Below are 18,560 nucleotides of genomic sequence, written 5' to 3'. Positions count from 1 at the left end.
CAAGCTTTCCCCTCCAAGATATTTTGTTAGGTTCAAGACATCTAAAAGGAGGCCATGGCTCCACCTTTCTCCTGCACTGAGTAGCAGAACTAATGGGTGCATAAGAAAATACAATCTATACCTGGACACATTTACCTGTGCAACCAGGAGCTCTAGAAGGCATCCTGTGCTCTTCTCCTTGACTGATGAAGCCAGTGACTATGATGATATCTTAAAGTAGTGGTAAGCTTATTTAGGTCTCATAAAATGTACAGGGAAGGCTGCATATTAAATATATTTGAGCTTTGTATCATACATGGCACATTCAGAAGTCTCCTGGGAATGCTGAATTAAAAAAAAGATAGTTGTATATTTAAATATAGATTGCAGTAATGCAGAACAATAAAATTTGTAAATCTTTTTCCCAGACCACAGCTGAGGCCACTTATATTAGGGGGGGAAAAAAAACCAACTGCTCCTTCTTCCAAACTGTGTTAACTTCTAGTTTCCTTTTTGTACTTATTTTTAATATAGATTAATCTAATTAACTTAATGAAGGCTATACTTCGCAATTAAATCCACAATAAGCAAAAGCCCTACCTGCATAAGTTACTGTGCTGCACATATTTTCCCAAGTAATATCTGAACAGTGTTAAAAGGAAATACAAAGACTACTGATTTAAGATGAATAAGCAGAACTGAATTTGCTTATAAGGCAAGTAGCAGTAAGACCTGTTTATCAAAAAAATTGACTGCATTTTGTTAACTGAAAACAGTTATAATCCATTAATCAAGAACAGGAGAAAAATGGAAGAAAACATATATTTACTTAGCATAACTTGGAGGAAAAGTTGGGGTTTTTTTACACAGTAAATCAGAATGACGAAAAATTATGCTGTAGAGATGGCACTGTGGCATTAAATCAGGAAAAAGCAAAAGAACATTTTAAACTCTTGGCCCTCCAAACAATTAAAACTAGGAACAACAACAACAAGATCAAACTCTGATCCAGTTTAACAGAATTTTTTCTTCTAGTTGGAATTTGGCTCATTATCCATCATCAGCAGGACTGTTAACCAAAATAGCTTTCAGCTGTTTGTCTAAGGTGCATTGACTCTCTACAGGCATAACAGGACTAAAAGCTTACGTTTTTCATTAAACTAAACAAATATGACTGCCTACTCACAGAAAAAACAATCTGCAGAATAAGGGAACTACTTTACTTTGGCATTGCGCAGAAGATATTTGTGTTTAATATCGTTTAAATTTTCATATATAAAGATTGCAATGTTTAAACAAATTCAGCAGAATTATCAATAACTGAAGCCCACTGGAAGCAATGTATAGATTTCAATTTTAAGCAATAGATAGTCTATAGCTTGCAAAGTAATAACAACAGATACTAGTATGCAGATTCTTCAGTTCCTGCACTGCCATTTTTCAGAGAGCAAATCTCTAGAGTACATCTCCACATGATACATTTACCTAAAGTGGCTGCACACATCTAAAGATGGTTTTTGTTTAGTGATTGTCATCATGTTGAGTTTAAATACTGCATCCTGATGCTTATACTCTAATCCCAGAACATTCTGAAATGCGCTAAAGCTTTTTTTCGGAGGGGTGGGGGCCTGGGGGAAGGTGGGGAGGGGGATGCTCACAGGCTTTGCAGATAAAACTGACCACAGTTCACTGGAACCAGCCAGTTCAGATAAATAAGATGAAAGCAGACGTTTTTGAGAATATCTTGAAAGCTTTCCATTAGTCTGTACCAGGGGTATACACTAAAACCAGCAAGTGTCCATGCTTGTGTGGCAACTAATCTTCCATACTTTGGTCTCCACTCTTTTTCTTGAAATACCATATATGTATCTATTTATCCACTTCATTTGAGATCAAGCAAAGACCTTTTGGGAAGAGGATCTATCATACAGTATTGTATTTTACATTGCATTAGAAAGCATCTGGCTAAAACATAAAATTCAGAGAGTAAATGTTCAGACAGGGCCATGTTGCAAGCAATCATAACTTAAGTTACTAAACAAGGCTTTTGGCCTGCAAGTCAATTTTTAAAGTCTACTTAATCTTAGAAAGAGTTTAAAGATATCTGAATGCAATCTCTTCACTGGATGTCTAAATTTAGTCTAAGGAAGCACAGTTATGACATACAGCATGTTTGTATGTAATAAATAAGATGCAAATGCCTCAGGCTGGATTTTCAGATTGGCCATTCCTTTTTGCAGCATCTTTTTAAGTATGAATCTAGATGTCCAACAAAGAGTTCATTCTACTAACATAATATCTTATATTGGATACACAGTGATAATGTATTACTCACATACTTTAAACAAAATGAAGGAGAATGTCATGTAATGGTCTACTAACAGTAATCACATCCTGTTAAAATTCAAGACACCAATAAGAATAGAAACTTGGCCAAAAGCAAAGTAGAATTCACAGATGCCAAAAGGTATTAAGGATATTCTGAAAATGAACCAAAAAATCCACTATTGAATTAACAGGTCATGTTAGCAAAAGTATCTACTGCATGAAATAGAGCTCTATTACTTAAACAAACCTTGTCCCCCAACCCCTCCAAACACATATACACCCCACTCTAGAGACCCTAACAGTTATTTTGATATGTAGCCTTGACATCCCCTTACTCATATTTTTATTTCTCCTGATACCCCACGTTATTTTTACAATAGGAGCCCCCATGATATAATCATATATTTAAGTGGGGGATATAAGCAATTAACTTAAATTGTTGCTAATGCTAGCCCATTGTTTGGCTTTATGAATAACATGGCTACTGTTCAATCGTGGGGCCAGATCATTGCCAGATTACATGCTTGTAAAAGTCCTCTTTCTATCCATGAGGTAAGGGAGGGTTGGTTTCAGCAGCCTCCTAGCCTGGACTACACAGAGTCTTTCCTGGAGTTGTGATGACCAGACAGCTGCTGATGACAAGCACCATACTCCACTAGGTACAAGAGGAATAGAGTGTGAGGCTTTTCATTTTGACTTCACTGGAATAAAGTTAAAATGAGATTTTAATCTCTACTAGGATTCTTATTTCAAGACAAGGCTTCTAGAAAGCAGAAGATGCCCTGACTGTTGATTTCTGACTCTGTAGCAAAGACTGCCTGCCAAATTTTAAATAATCATAAACCTTTAGGACTCACTATTAACACTATAGGTAGTAGGTAACCAAAACCATGTTTTTCCACTTGTGAACAAAATAGTTACTATTTCACTAAACATAAATATACTGCCTGAAAAATGCATAAGATCCATTTCACAAATTACCAATTCAACCATACATGTATATAGTAAAAATGACAAAAGATTTGTTCTTACAGTTGATAAAAAATTTATACTAAGGCATTCAAGTAAAGTTACTTTCTGTGTTCTGATTTAATGAATCATTTGAGCAGTATCTAGCTGGGTGACACAGATGTAGGGCTCGCTGAAGCCTACTCTAATGCCTACTGGTATAGCCTTCCTTGGGACAGTAAAGCCAGAACAATGTGTCAGACTGAAGTAATATCAAAGAAAGTAAGTGCAGTACTGGGGATGCTATGAGGCTGGCCCACAACACTTCTTGACCTGTGAATGTCTGGTAAGTACTTCTCTGTCCTACAGGCTCCAGTGACCCAGCAAGCCCAAAAGAAGAAGCAGCAGTGCGGTAATAAACAGTTTCTGAAATAAGATTTTTGCGATTTTGTAATTCAAGCTGAAAGACATACAAAGATTGCTTGATGGTTTTAACCCCACTGAAAGGCAGGGTCTGACACTCTTTGAAACCACCAGTGATTTCTTAAAAGGTGAACTAATGTTAAATGTTTAATATGAATTTGTAATGGAAAAGTCTGTTTTAAAACACTATAAAGTTTACAGTTTTGTCTTTATTCAACTTTAAACCTGAACATTAAATTAGAAAATGTCAGAGGAGAGGTCACCTAATTTACATGACTATAGTTTTTATTACCTGGAACTTCTCACACACAAATATGTTGAGAAGGAATATATAAAAACAGACTTTATAAGGAAAAAACGATTTAAGAATTCATTTCACCTGATATACAATAAAATTATATAGCAATTTAGGAAATTTAATATAAGAATTTTATATGATGCATATAATCCAAGTATATTAAAATACATTTTGGGGGATAATTAAAAATGCCCTGAAGTTATGCCTGCCAAATATTTTTTTCTGTGTTAAATGGGTATACTTGAATTATCATTCAATATACTAATAAAATACTGTTTTGAGATCCAAGACAACAGTATTTTCTAAAGGTAAACACAGATTCTTCTAGTAGAAAAAAGGGATTTTTTTTAAAAAAGGAAAAAAACCCTATTGAGTAATGGAACATATCTTTTAATATTTTATAAGGCGTTTTCTTGTTTCTTATTTTCCAAAAGAGTCTGTTATTGTACATACACCACCTAATAACAATGCACAAATACTACTTTTTGTGGCTTAGTCAAAAAGATAATTCAAAGCAAAATTAAGGAATAACAATAAAAAGAAGCAAGTATGACTGAAAATCTGTAGGGATGTGTGTTTTAATTTCTCATAATTTCCCAAGTTAATATGTATTATTGCTAATATGTCACAGATGCAAATGTTGAATTGTTCTTTATTTTTAATTTGCGTGAAAAATATATTTATTCTGTGTCTAGCATAGTTTCTAAACTGATTAAAATTCCTCACACAAAAATTACCTCTTTTTTCTTAGGTCACCTCTTCATAAATATTATAGATTAGTTAGGGTAGCTGAATGTTAGAAAGTACTCACGTTGATAACAATACAATGGCAATCAGGGTCCATTCAGGCATTTTGTGAATAATATTTATGTTTGTTAACCTGAAAAATAAATGACAATATGAAATACTTTTATTTTAAATACTAATATTAAATGCATATTTTTGAAATGCATATAGAACTGGAAAATGAAGAGAAGAATGGAGTAGCTAATATCAGCATTTGATTCATTATGAATATTTTTAATAGTACTGTACAATATCTATCTACTGTAAGTTACATAGCCTTCAGCACCATATCAACTAGCTCACAAATACAAAAAAAACCCTTTTCCTCTAACAGCAGCAGAATTCCCACCTACTGCCCAGTCCTCTCAAGTGTCAGTGAACTGAGAGAGAAAAGGTTAATTCAAAGAAATCAGATTTTACATTTAGTTTTCAATGCAGTCAAGTCCAAGCTCATCTCCAGTGGGAAAGCTAAGAAATCTTAATCCAGTTCAAATGGAAGTTTGGCCTCCCACATGCAGTCTCCTTCTGTTGTTTCACATCTAGAATAACTGTCAGAGGTCATGGGTGCAGAAAGATACACAATTTTTCAGAAAGCTAGGGCCATTCTTCTACACACACAGGCTGCTGCGTTAAGTACCAATGGATGCTTTTAAGTGGTTTAGCTTCAATCCTAGATATAATGAAGCCGCAGTAAATCAAGGCCAAAGGTAAAGATCCATGAATTACTATGGTCAGATTTGGGTATAATGGGAGCGTGGGGGCATAATTTTACAGAAGACCACAGGTGGTAGTGAACAGCTCTGTTGCTATTTCAGCATTCTAAGAGCACTGTATACTGATCTTTACAGTGAACAGGATGTTGCCATCCATCGCAGATTTTGTTGAGGTAAGTTCCTAAAAGTGCTTTTTCTCTTGCAACCAGCATCCTTTCCATCTTGCCGGGGTTCAGTTTAAACATTTTCATTTCCACAAAGCACTGGGAGAGCTGACAGATGGCTTGAGTTGAAGGAGATGAGCATGATATGCATAAAATGTTTCAGTTCTTACTGTTTCACAAGCTCTCCCAGTGACTTCATACAGATATTGTATGGAGGACGTGGCCTTGTGGGGCACTACAAGTAAGTACTGTAAGGGGAGAGAAAAAACCACTGGGTGCATCTATGCATGCCATTCAGATGACGTGATAAATTGGTGAGGTTTGTGCTGGAGTTAGCTGCTCCCAGCTGCAGTATCTGCACGGGCACCTGGGACTACAGCAATTTGAACTGGGGCGGAGCAGCCCTGGGCTGGCAGGGGATCTGTGGCAGGTCAACCCCAGGTCAGGTGGTGGCATTGGGTGGTGGAGGGGCTGGCTGAGGCACAAAGGTGCTTCAGTGTGGGGCTAGGTGGCAGGCAGCCCCCACACTTTAACGCACTCATGCTCCAGCCAACTCCAATCAGTCTACACCTGCATTTCAGCACAAGTAATTATTCTGCCATAGCATAGTACTGTCTCAGCCAATACTATCCTACAGCAGAGTTAATTAATTTACTATGTCCTAATACCGGCACATGTGTAGACAGTGACACTTTACTGTGGAGCTAATTAGTCGACTGCTGAAAAGTGCATGTGTAGATGCATTCACTGAAGCTGAAACTGTCCTAAGACATTGCAACAGAAGAAACTATTCCTGATAAGCATTCAAATAAGCTGGTAGAAATGAAATAAAGTAATTATTGTGTTTCACTTATTCAGAGGCATATACAAAGGTGTTTCAGAAAGTAACAGCAATTTCAAAATTAACCCATTCTTTGTGCTATGAATGGAAACTACACAGCAGCAGTGAACACTGACAGTGGCATTGTCAAATGCACCCATCGCTTACAAATGTGTGGAAGTGATATGGTCCAGTACATGATCATTGCAAACAAAATAATTTTATTGCAGAATTGCTCTTACTTTCTGAAACATCCTCACAGGTGTTCTGGATGGGTTGTCAGTTGTAATCTTTATTACGATCACAGACTGTATCATTGGTCCCCTTGAAGTTACTCATTTTCTAGATAACCAGTAAGATTTTCCTCACAGTGCACCAATTAAACATGACTATGAAGCATGGCAGATGTAAAGAGGTAAACACTGCTGTGATAGCAAAAAAATGCTGTGATGAAGTGAACCATATTACCTTTAATTAGAGGTTCACTGATACATCGGTCCGATATTGGATCAGCACCGATATAAAGAAAATTGATCATATCGGAAATCAGCCTGATGTGGCAGATAATTTGGCCAATAAATGCCTGTGCGTGCGTGCAGTTGCACCGCAGCACATAGGCACTGAGGCGATACCTTGGACAGCTGTGTGCAGCTGGTAAGTCTGGTTTGGTGGAAGGGGAGGGGGGAGGGAGGATGCGTGGGGTGCAGATCAAGGCCCCTGGGGTGAGGGAGGAGGGGGGCTGAGGCAAGTGCTGCCCAGCTAGGGTGGGCACAGGATAGAGCCACAGCTCATCCAGAGGGTGCGGGGAGGGGCAGCTCCTGCTGCTGCGCACTGCCTGTCCAGGAACTGCTGATCTGGCACTCATCCAGCAGCTCCCATCGTTGCTCCGGCTGCTCATCTGGGAGGGCATGGTGGGGGGGGTATGTGCCCCCAGATCTGCACAGGGCAGGCAGGCTGAGACTGTGTGGGTCTCTTCCCAGCCTGCCCCATTGTGTGCAGATTGAGGGGCACCCCCCATGCCCTTCCAGATGAGTGGTGGGAGCAGCGGTGGAAGACACTGGACAAGCAGGTGAGCTCCAGATCAGTCATTGGACCAGCGGTGTGCAGTGGTGGGAGCCGCGACTCTGTCCCACACCCGCCCCACCTGGGCAGCACTTGTCCCAGCTGCTGCCCCAGCCCTAGCCCCACTCCTCCCTCACCGCAGGGGCCTTAATCTGCACCCCACCCCCATCCATTCCCTCCCACCACACCACAGATACCAGCTGCACACAGCTCTCCAAGCTGCTAGGTTGGTACTGGAAATCAGATCGGTATCAGCTGATATGCCTCCTTAAAAATCGGTTATCAGTATTGGCCCCAAAAATCTCTATCGTGCACCCCTACTTTAAATCAATTAAATGCGACTACTGTGTCTTTAAGTAGTTTCAACATTACAACTGTTGAACACAGTAAGGACAGGCCCTTTCTGGGCAATAATCTAAAATTAGGGATTTTAAACCCAGGAACACCACAGGTGTGTTCAATGAATAACAAACTATGACAGCTGCTAAGCTGCACATATTACTTCGTATGTCACCAGAACAATATAAACCATATTTTATATAAATCATTTTCCAGTCCAAACAGGTGTATCACAAAGATAGCAACCTTTAAACTAGGGATGTAGTAGTTTTTAATAAAGAAATTTGTGATAAATCTCTTTCTCCCTATCTATATGAAATCTCTTTCTTCCCATCTATATGAAGTCACTGGGAGAGCTCGTGAAAAGAATGGTAACTTTTCCCGCTCTCCACTGTGCACAGTGCAGGATTAGCAAAAACAAAAACAAGCAACAACACAAAATGAAAAAAAACCCTGAAAGATTTAAGCACTTGCTGCTTTGCCAGGAATAAGTTACAGTCTTATTATTTGTCAAACTTAAAAAGAATACAAAATATGAGAATATTGAGTTCATCAATAAAATCTACAATCTCTGCTAGCGTTATTTCAATTGCCCACCTCTCATTCTTTCATTTCATTTACATTTAGCTATAAGTTGAGGAATAAACCTTTACTGTTCACTTTGACAAGAGACTGTTTACTTTTAGCCACCTACAATAGTGGGAGGTAGGGAAATCAGTTTTTTAAAGTAATGATTTAAATAATGCTGTTTTATTTCCTCCTCAGTAACTTTGCAAGATTCTTACAACTAAAACAGAGGTGTAATTATAGTTCAAATAACCAACTTTAGGATCACCATCTACTAAAGCAGTGCATCTCCATCAGTATTTGTTCCTTTCTATGCCTTTAATAAAATTATCATTTTTTAGAAAACAGCTCACTTGTATTGATTACTGTTTTAAATCATGAAAGACAGTCAGGGTTTAGCAACAAAAAGTCAGCATCTGCTAAACTGTAACATTTTTCTACTTGGAAAATAAGACAAAACAAGGTCTGAAGGTCTTGACTCAGTACTGATGACAATGATAAACACTACTAAGAAATGCCTGATGGAATCATGTTGACAGACAATTCATATGTAACATTCCAGTTAATCTGTTATGATGAGACACAATGGAAGAGACAGCTCCAAATCACCAGGGAAAACTGTCAAATGGAGAAAGCAGCTTTATTTCAATGCTCTACAAGGAGCCATTATTGATTAAAGTACTAGAAGGCGTCATTCTTGTACACAAACTGAGAGATGCAGTTATTTGTGTCAATTAACTCTTATTCAGTGTTAGTATTGATTGGCAAGGTCTCAACACTAGTCATTGCCATCAATATGTTATTTATAATGAAGGTAGTCAGGAGACAGATAACCTACTGGATGCAGTAATATAGATCTGTTGATGCACTACTGTGGCGGGATTGGATGAGTAGTCAAGATTCCACAAGCAGTAACCTTTGGTACAACACCTATCCTAGGGAGCTTGTGCATTTAAAAAGCCATTTTAGGTAGATCAGACTAAAGCAAGCAACCTACAAGTGTGAAGCCTTAAATAATAAGAGCAGTGAAAGGGCAGCCACTTTCAAAAACAAGCTGTGTGTCAACACAAGCGTCTCTGAAGAGTAAAGCTTTCAGACAACAGTCAAACGCAAATCCCTTGTAAAAATGGTTCAATAATTTTTTGCTTTGTCTTCTGCCAAAACTGTTATTTGAAAACAATCTGCGACAGTGAATAGAAAGCTAGAGTTCCATCTTGTAAACATATGGGGGGGGGGAATGAAAAACTAGCAGACATGTTTTAAAAATCAAATTTTAGTCCTGTGATTTGAATTTCTGGTGTTCTAATTTTCTGCTAAACAGCATGAGAAAAGAATCTGCAACTTTTTAAACAAGAAACTCAGCAAGTTTTGCTTAGTGCAAGCAGAGCCTAGTGACTAGCTACTGAAAATTGGAGGTTGTCTCCAGACACCAGATACTTTCCTAAAAGCAGGGGTTCCCTTGAAAGAATACACAGGAACATAGAAACTGCCATACTAGATCAGTAGTTGCTCTTATCCATCCAGTATACTCTCTTGGATTGTGGCCAGTATCAAATGTTTATCATGAGGCAAGAAACTACAGTAGGCTATAACCTGCATCAAGGCAGTTTCTTCCCGTTGTATGCCCTTAAGAGGAAGGGAGTACTCTCCCTTCCAAAACTTTTTATTCCTTTTATTGTAAGATATCTCTGTTATCTATGTCACGACCCAAAAGGCATGATTGTGTGTGTGCGCGCTTCGGCATCAGAATTATCCACGTTAAGTTGCAGAGCATTGCACGGGAGTTTCCTGTAGCAAGAGGAAACTCCGGTGCAGGGACCAGTTTCCCGCCTTTTCTGCAGCTTCTTTTGCAGAGTGCATTGCTCGAGTTGCAAGAGGAATGCACGGTGCAAAAGAGTTCCCGCCACCGGTATGCAAATTCGTTCCCTGTAACTCATTATAAAAGTATGACATCCATGTATTGAGACATCTCAGTATTTCTTTTGTTATATTGTGTTACCATCAACAGTGCCGAAATACACATTTATTGTTTTTAATTAAATATTTATTTAGAGTATAAGTGAGGAGTAAGTATTTGGCCAACCCACCTGTTTGACAAGAACTACTCAGCACCCACTCAGGCTATTCAATATCATTTCTTGGCATTAGGAACATTATAAATCCCCTTTGCTTTTTTCCCTGCACTTCTAATAAATAATGCTTTGGGCAGAAGATGTCACAGGAGAAACAAATTAGCTGGAGTGATGAAAATTACCTGTTGTCAAACCATTCAGTTAGCTAGCCTGCTATTTAAGAGCTGAAGCTTGAATGAAACATTATTATTATTATTTAACATTTCTATTGTGAAAGAGCTCAGAAACACTAGTTAAGACTGGGTCACCATTATGTTTGGTAAGCAAATACTACTCTGTTCTTATAAAAAAAAATACACTTGTGAAAACTTCAGGAACATAAAACATATTCTGTTTTCTTCTTTAGCATTAGCCTAAGGATTATTTCTATTATTATGCTCTGTTAATTCATCGTGATGTCAACCGCTTTTTATTTCCCCGGAGTTTCCATCTTCAGATTTTTCCCTAAACATCTCCATGTTTTCTCTTATTCTGTCCTATATGCCTGGACAAAATTCCTGATGAACCTTCTTAGCCCCATTTTGTTCACATTTAGACTCATCCTCTAATGTGATGCATCTAAAGACACTGCTGAAGCACCGTACTAAACCAATAGCCAGAATAGCTGGAATCTCTCAAACAGCTATATAGGAAGGTCATAACTGTACTGAAACCCCTTCATTAATCAGATCAGGAATGTTATTGTCTAGTCCAGTGGTGCTCAAACTTTTTGCCCCATGGGTCAGATCTGCAGTGCCAGGTCTCTTTGCAGGCCTGATCTGGCCAGTGGGCCCATTCTAGCCCATGGAGTGAGCGTGGCTGGGGGTTGACCATGCATGTGGGGCAGGTGCAGGGTAGGCTGATTTGGCATGGAGGGCAAGTGCAGCTGGGGCCCTCTCTAGCCATGCAGCAACAGCTCAGCCCTTGTCTATCTATGTGGGACTTGGAAATCTGGCAGTGGGAGATGTAGCAGTGTTAACTGCCACCAAATTTCCTTACTCAGAGTGAGCTTCACAGATCAGATGCCATGGTTCCATGGACTGGATTTGGCCCACAGACCAAGAGTTCAGCATCTCTGGTCAGTCTGCATCTGTATTTATTATTATTTATTATTTATATTACTAAAGCAGGAAAGGCTCCAGTCAGGATCAGGGTCCCGAAGTGCTAAATGATCAACAGAAGCAGCACATGGGCTCAAGATCTTTCAGTCCAGAGGAATTTTAAAAGGTAGTGGACTATTACAACTGTAAATGTTTCACTATAGCGCCCCTGTTTCCTATCCCTCGTGCGCTCTTGCTCTCTCCACACTCCCTTGTCTTTTGTTTTCTAATCTCTTCTTATACTCTGCTTTCTGTATGTCCTTTCACAGCATCTAGTGAAGTAAACTTGGGTTCAAGAAAGCTTGTGATATATAGTTAATCTATAGAAGTGCATATCTATCCTGCCTTCTGTCTGACTTCAGACTAATAGAGCTAACTACCTCTCTACTACAGAGCACTATACAAATATTGGGATTTTTATTCTTTAGGGCTATGGGTCACATTTGGCACTACAAAGCAACCAGTCTCTTGGGAGCTGAAGAGATATCCTGCAGCTATTGGCAAACCCACTGAGACCCTGTAGAATGAATACCAAGGAAGCTGCAGAGCCAAACTTAAGGCTCTTGCATGCAGGAACCACTCTGTAGAATTGCACCTGTTCACTAGAGATCTGATTTTGTCTTGAAAAAATGAAAGGTGGCACACAATATAGAAGGAGCAGATAGTGCACATGGATGGCTCTAAGGAAATGGAAGATGATTTAATCAGGTCAAGGGAGACCAAAAAAGATTCAAGTAAGTTCAGAAAAGTGATCACTGCCACCCTTTGAACTAAGCAGCACTAAAGAACATCTACAATAGAGCATCAGTTCTAGTCCTTACTCATAGGAAGCAGTTTGACACCACAAAGCACAGCTTTGCCCTCCAAAGGCCAAGTATGCGTGCACACAAAACAAAACAACATAGAGAAAATAACATTTTCATTATTGGAAGTTATACAAGTGGCAATTAATAGCAGAAGGTGCTAAGCTCTGTCTTCAGTTTTTCCTTCTACACCCCATAAAGTAACTTCAACTTTGGGAACAAGGAATGAAATAAAAATGTATTATTATTATTGTTGTTGTAATAATAATAATAATAATAATAATAATAATAATAAAGTTACTCACATTAAGGTTTGTCATGACCCAAAAGGCATGATTGTGTGTGCGCGCTTCGGCATCAGAATTATCCACGTTAAGTTGCAGAGCATTGCACGGGAATTTCCTGTAGCAAGAGGAAACTCCGGTGCAGGGACCAGTTTCCCGCCTTTTCTGCAGCTTCTTTTGCAGAGTGCATTGCTCGAGTTGCAAGAGGAATGCACGGTGCAAAAGAGTTGAGGCTTGAGCAGTTTCCGCCCAAGCCAAAGAGGACTCCACATCCATCTCGTGGGGACTCTGGGTACACGGCAGGGTAATGGAAACCCTGTGTGAGATCCAGAGGAGCGTGGCGGCCTGATCCACCGCCCACCTCTTCCCGTCTTCGAGCGCGACTAATATAAGACGTATTTATGATTTCTACATTGGTGGCCTGTTCACCCAGAGCATCCGGAGCTCTGCACCGTGGAGCCTAGCAACCTCCACGAGACTGTCTGTGTTGTGTCTGTCTGTAACTGCAACTTAATCAAGCTTTCCAGCCTACACCACTGCCATCTCGGTGTAAGTAAACAATCTTTTAAACTACCGATACGCGTCCGTGCCTAATTCCAGAGCGAAGGCCTTCCCTCTCCGCCCCTGCGTGCCCGGGCTGCTGGCCACAGCCCGCGTGCAGCGCGAAAAAGGGCTCGGGGCACTCCCGGCCTGCACAATCTATAGCAGTGTCAAATATGGTTTTTAAAACCCTACTAAGCACTTGGTCTTGATGTTTTTTGTGGCAATGAATCCTCTAAGCCAATTATGTACTGGGTGAAAAAATATTCCTTTATAATTTTTCCATTTGCTGCTTTTCCATTTGCAAAGCATTCTTTTTCTCTTGCATAATGGAAAAACTGTAAAAAGAAAGATGTCTCCGATTTCCTTTTTCAGTATTATTCATTATTTTGCATACTTTACTGAAGTGAAAGGTGTAAGCATTCAGCAACTCTGCAAATCAAACCAGGTGCATTTAAGTTAAGGCACCTATAGTTCCAAATCTACAGTATGACCTACTACTGTAGGCCTGCTGTCTGTGTGAAGGGAGTCCCGCTAGCAGTATCTTGGCTAGGATCTAAAGATGCAATGTCAGATGCTATTCAATAGCTCAGCCTAACTATTTGTATTCAAGAGCAGGGAACCTGTACTTTACCACATACTGATGCTAAGCACAGACACTTTTCTAGGTCTGAAACTGATCAACTCAGAACATGTAAGAAGGCAGTTTTCCTTGTCTTATCTATCCTGACTAGGTTTAAAAAGCAAAGCCACTGACTTGGGTGACATTTCTTTAAGCTGCAGGTCTATACTCGAGCATCTCACTGCAGGATTGAGATCCCTGTTTGGCAAATTTAGAATGAAGGGCTTGTCTTAATTATTTTAAAATCTGTGTTTGAACACATTAGCCAACATGTTTTAAAACAGGGAGTATACACTTAACATATGCTTTCTGGTCAAGCTGAAACCTAGGGGAGGAAGATAAACTTCAGCTCAAGCGTGTTGACTCACATACATGAGCTAACATGCTTGCATCCTGCTGTGAATCTAGCCAAGACAAAGCTTTAGAGGAACGCCAGATAGAACCATCTTAAAAAAGACCATGTAAACATTTTTAGCTCAGAATTTTGACAAATTCAGAAAGGAAGAAATTTTGAAGTCAAAGGCAGCTTCTAAAAGAACTTTCAAATATATTCTTCTATTAGCCACAACAGTCAATTTTGAATAAAAAGTATTATTCTTTAAAATATCATTTTTTAAAATCACATTCATTATCTTATTTATACAGAAATCTAGGATAAATGAATATCTAATTTTCTCTTGATCTTTAAAGTGCCCTTACAGACTCTGGAGAGTTGTTTGACATCTCAGTTTTCGTAACAAAAGCTTACAGGCACTGAGGGACTTTACTTGGGAAGAGCTATAACCATTCTAAAATGTCTCCCGAGATCTCTTTAGTGTGTTTCCCAGCAGTGGTGATTGAATAAAATGCTGCCCAAAGGAGGCTGAACTGCAAGTGTTTCTTTAAAAACCAATGGAGCTGAAAATTGTTGTTGCTTAGTTCACCACATGCTCTTTTATCCTTTCAGTCTAACTACTGAATTTAGCTGGACTCTTCTATATTCTGACCATGTTTTATCCCCCTATGATGGGTCCTCAGTAAATTCTCAGCCTGAAGATCTTCCAGCACATAAAGCAGAAAAGATTTATCTGTCAGTGCTGTCCCCATATTTATTTAGCATTTCAATCCTATTAAAATACTTGGTGGCATTTAAAGCCCTGAACCCTGTGAACACAACTATATATTTAATTTTGTTTCCTCACCCCCCACTACTGAGTATTCACTGCGAAATTAATTAAACAACTCTTGTGAGTTAATTTAAGTTGGTACATTAGTCATTATAGCAATGGGCCCTTGATATCAGTGACCATAGATTTTTAGACTAATAGTCACAAAGGTAGCATTTGCCAGCAGATTCTACTGCATCAGAAGGGGAAAGCCTAAGACATTTTTCCTGCCTTTAACGGGCAATAGGACAAAGGTAGAAGGGAAATTTAGACCTGACTGAATTGATTCTAGTGACTTCTGAATAAAAGACAGAGAATCTGACCCCATCCCATATTTCTAGTTTTCTGTAATCTTGCTATCAGCGGTAACAAAGTAAATCCCAAATATTTACATTAAGTATCTACTCATAGATCCCTACAATAACATTTCAAATACCAAAAAATAAGTGATCCCCAAAATATAATTAAACAAAACCAACTGCCAGGCAAACTGACAAATTAAAGCCACATCAAATTTGCCACCAGTAGCCTTCAACTTACCCCTTAACAAGAGATACTGCAAAAAAAGGTTCAATGTTAAAATAAAATGACAAGCAGTATTTAAACCACTTAACAAGAAAGCACTGAAACTAAACAGAACCATATCTGAGAATTGCATCACTGTTAGGGTGCTGCAAAATATATTGGGGGAGCATATTTAATATGACAACAGGCTCACTTGAATTATCTATCACTATGGCTTAACAAATAATAATGAAGATAGTAACATATCTGTGTAAAAGTCCTAACCAGCTAGAGCTGAACTCGGTCAATTTGTTTTCAGCTATTTTTTTTTTAAGTAGTCTATTTTGGTGCCTAGACACTTTTATAATGGGTCCTTCCCATATGCCTGATGTGGCCTCATTCTTGTTTGAATGGCTAGTAAAGCTTAAAACAAAATTCTGCTTAAGGGCTCCCGTTTTTGCTTTTCATACAGTTAACTATCTGGCTATAAGTAGCACTGGCTAGAATCCATTATGTATAATCTTTACCAGTTTCACCATTCTAGAGATTTCAAGCAGACTAAGAAGACTTCAATGCTTGTCTATAAACCTAGATAATTAAAAAGTATGTAAATATAGCCATATAGGCACAAAGTTAATAAAAAAAAATCCTTTAAAAATAGGGATTTATTTAAAAATTTTTATTCAAACAAACAAAATCTTATACCCTCTTCCTTCACATACAAAAGATTCCATATTTAGAGAACTGTACTACTTATCTCTATTTCTTACATGATTTCTGAAGATGTCAAATAAAACATCAGAGTTTAAGCTGAATTGGCCTTATACTTACCAAAGCAATAATCCCTTTGGCCAAATGAATTAACATGAGAAAAACTCTTTTAAAACCTTTTTTTGGCCGTTCAGCACAACAAATGAACAAAAATTTAAAAATGTCTGGAAACAGTGCTAAGCTACATATACTGCATTTTATCAAGTAAAACACCACCCGAATATAACAAGCAACCTACTTTGGGAGCACCCCAAGGGAAAAAAAAAGCCCGACCTTGGAGTTTATGGGTAAGTACCAGAGGTCTGGGGTTTCTGGGGCTGGGGACTGTATGCTGGGACTTGACCTAGTACGCTGGCAACAGGCCATGCAGTGCAGCCTGATCCAGGACTGGGTGGCATGCTGAATCTGGGTCCACACACTAACTGCAGTCACTTGCTCAGCCGGACCCAGTCTCTTACTTCAGAGTCCCAGAGCTGCAGTAATTAATGCTGCCACCGCTCCACCAACCGTCCAAATTTCTGGAGCTGTGAGAAGCCCCTTTCCTTGTATAAATGCACACCCCAATTTTCCCCAGCTGGTTGTGGTGTGGAATGTGCAGGTAATATGCAAGACAATATGGTAACTAGTAATTGCCATTACTCCTTGCTGGCACACATAGCGTGGGGACTATGTTGAGGCAGTAAAGAACTTGTGACATGTACAATGACTAAGTTATTATCACCCTATCTCCTATTTGTTGTTAGCGTTGTTGCCTTTTGTCAATGCTTCAGGCTGCTAAGCTCAATGGGACCAAGGAGAAAGACTTCAGACTACAGACCTCTTTGTGATGAATTATATGGATCTTTGCTCTATTCCCTGTCTTTTCCCCTTCAGTCAGGAGCAGGAAGGGCCAAGCTTGATTTTCTTAGTTCAGGGAGCTGATGGTAACCAGAATTAATCACATTAAACACCACTTAGCTTAGCTACAGCAGGCACTGAGGAAGGGAAAGTGACAGGTCTCAGAAGTCCATATTTGATAGGAGGTGACAGCATGGTAGTGTCTTTAAAGGACTCATTGCCATTCTCTAGAGTCCACTGGCCTACTTTTTTAAAAATATAAATGCTCCTGCTGACCCCCACACAGTCAGAAAAGCAGGTGATGGGGCTGTCTTGTCAGTCCACTGGGAATTACCTACATTGACCTGCTGCAGGAATTCGGCAAATCTTCAGTGGGCCCCTCTGTGCTTTATTTGTGGATACAGTAACTGGAACTTAACCAGGAAAAATCCCTAGAAACCAACACTTACCTAAAAGTTGAGACAAGACTTTTCAATTCCGTGTAAACTTCACCTAATGTAATCTGAAGAGGGCCCAGCACTGCAGGCAATCTAAAGGAAAAGGATATTTGTTGTAAGATTTTCCTATCAACAAGCATTTTCTCCTGAATAGGGCCTCATCCAAAGCTTACTGAAGTCAAGATAGGGACTTTCATTGTCTTCTCTGTCCTTTAGATCAGGCCTGTAAGTCTACCTTTCAGATTCACCCATTAGAGGAGGTATTTAGTACTTAACAACACAAGTGAAAGTTAGTGCAAATACAAAGAATACAATATACCTGCTGTTTAGCAGCTACATTCTACAAATTAAGTTCAAATTTCCATTACATCAAGACGTTTTTACAAAAGCAATTCTGTTTGCAACAGGGAGGACTGGAATCTAAAAGGTCATAACTATTTCAAATATTATTTTAGATTTAGACAGTGAAATAATTTAACTATAAGAGATTTGATTCAATAATGTAATAATAATCTAATACTTTAATAGTAATAATTTAATATACAAGATATATGATATTGAGGAGGTATCTGCTCAAAAGAGAAATGGCATTTGTACTTCTCATAAAATTAAAACTTTAGCACCCACCTTATAACCTTATCATGATTTAGTGGGTGAGCAAGTAGTATCTGTTTTCATAGGGTTATTTAGGTTCAGAAGAGGAAGATACAACTGAATTATCTGGGTGCAGAGAACAGTCTTAATAATTTAATATCACATGATGAAAAACAGGAAGAAGAAAAAAAAGGCATAGACAATCAATTTTTATGCTGGTAGTTGGAAGTCAAGCTGGTACTAGTGCAATAAAGCAATCTGAAAACAAACAACAGTGAGATATGAAGGTGAGCTACTTTGTACACAGAGTTTGGTACAACATTATTATACCTAGGTTAGTAATTAGGATATTGGTACAATGGTCAGGTTCCCAAGAAGCTGGTAT

At 38.9% G+C, this 18,560-nt stretch overlaps 1 protein-coding gene across 2 annotated transcripts in view; it reads right to left on the bottom strand.

Moving 5' to 3' along the window:
• RPAP2 (RNA polymerase II associated protein 2) overlaps window positions 1-18,560 on the bottom strand; it is a 66,551-nt gene that overhangs the window by 27,077 nt on the left and 20,914 nt on the right. For both annotated transcript variants that reach the window (XM_006021824.3, XM_025201901.1), the window contains exons 10-11: window positions 17,594-17,674; window positions 4,788-4,856 (exon numbers count right to left, since the gene is read on the bottom strand). In XM_006021824.3, the coding sequence (XP_006021886.1) occupies window positions 4,788-4,856; window positions 17,594-17,674 (150 nt within the window). The remainder of the gene's footprint in view (window positions 1-4,787; window positions 4,857-17,593; window positions 17,675-18,560) is intronic.

Source organism: Alligator sinensis, unplaced genomic scaffold (genome assembly GCF_000455745.1).
Source record: "Alligator sinensis unplaced genomic scaffold, ASM45574v1 scaffold199_1, whole genome shotgun sequence".
NCBI lineage: Eukaryota > Metazoa > Chordata > Crocodylia > Alligatoridae > Alligator > Alligator sinensis.
The sequence above is the reverse complement of the archived record's forward strand: the minus strand, read 5'-3'. Positions and strand labels throughout refer to the sequence as shown.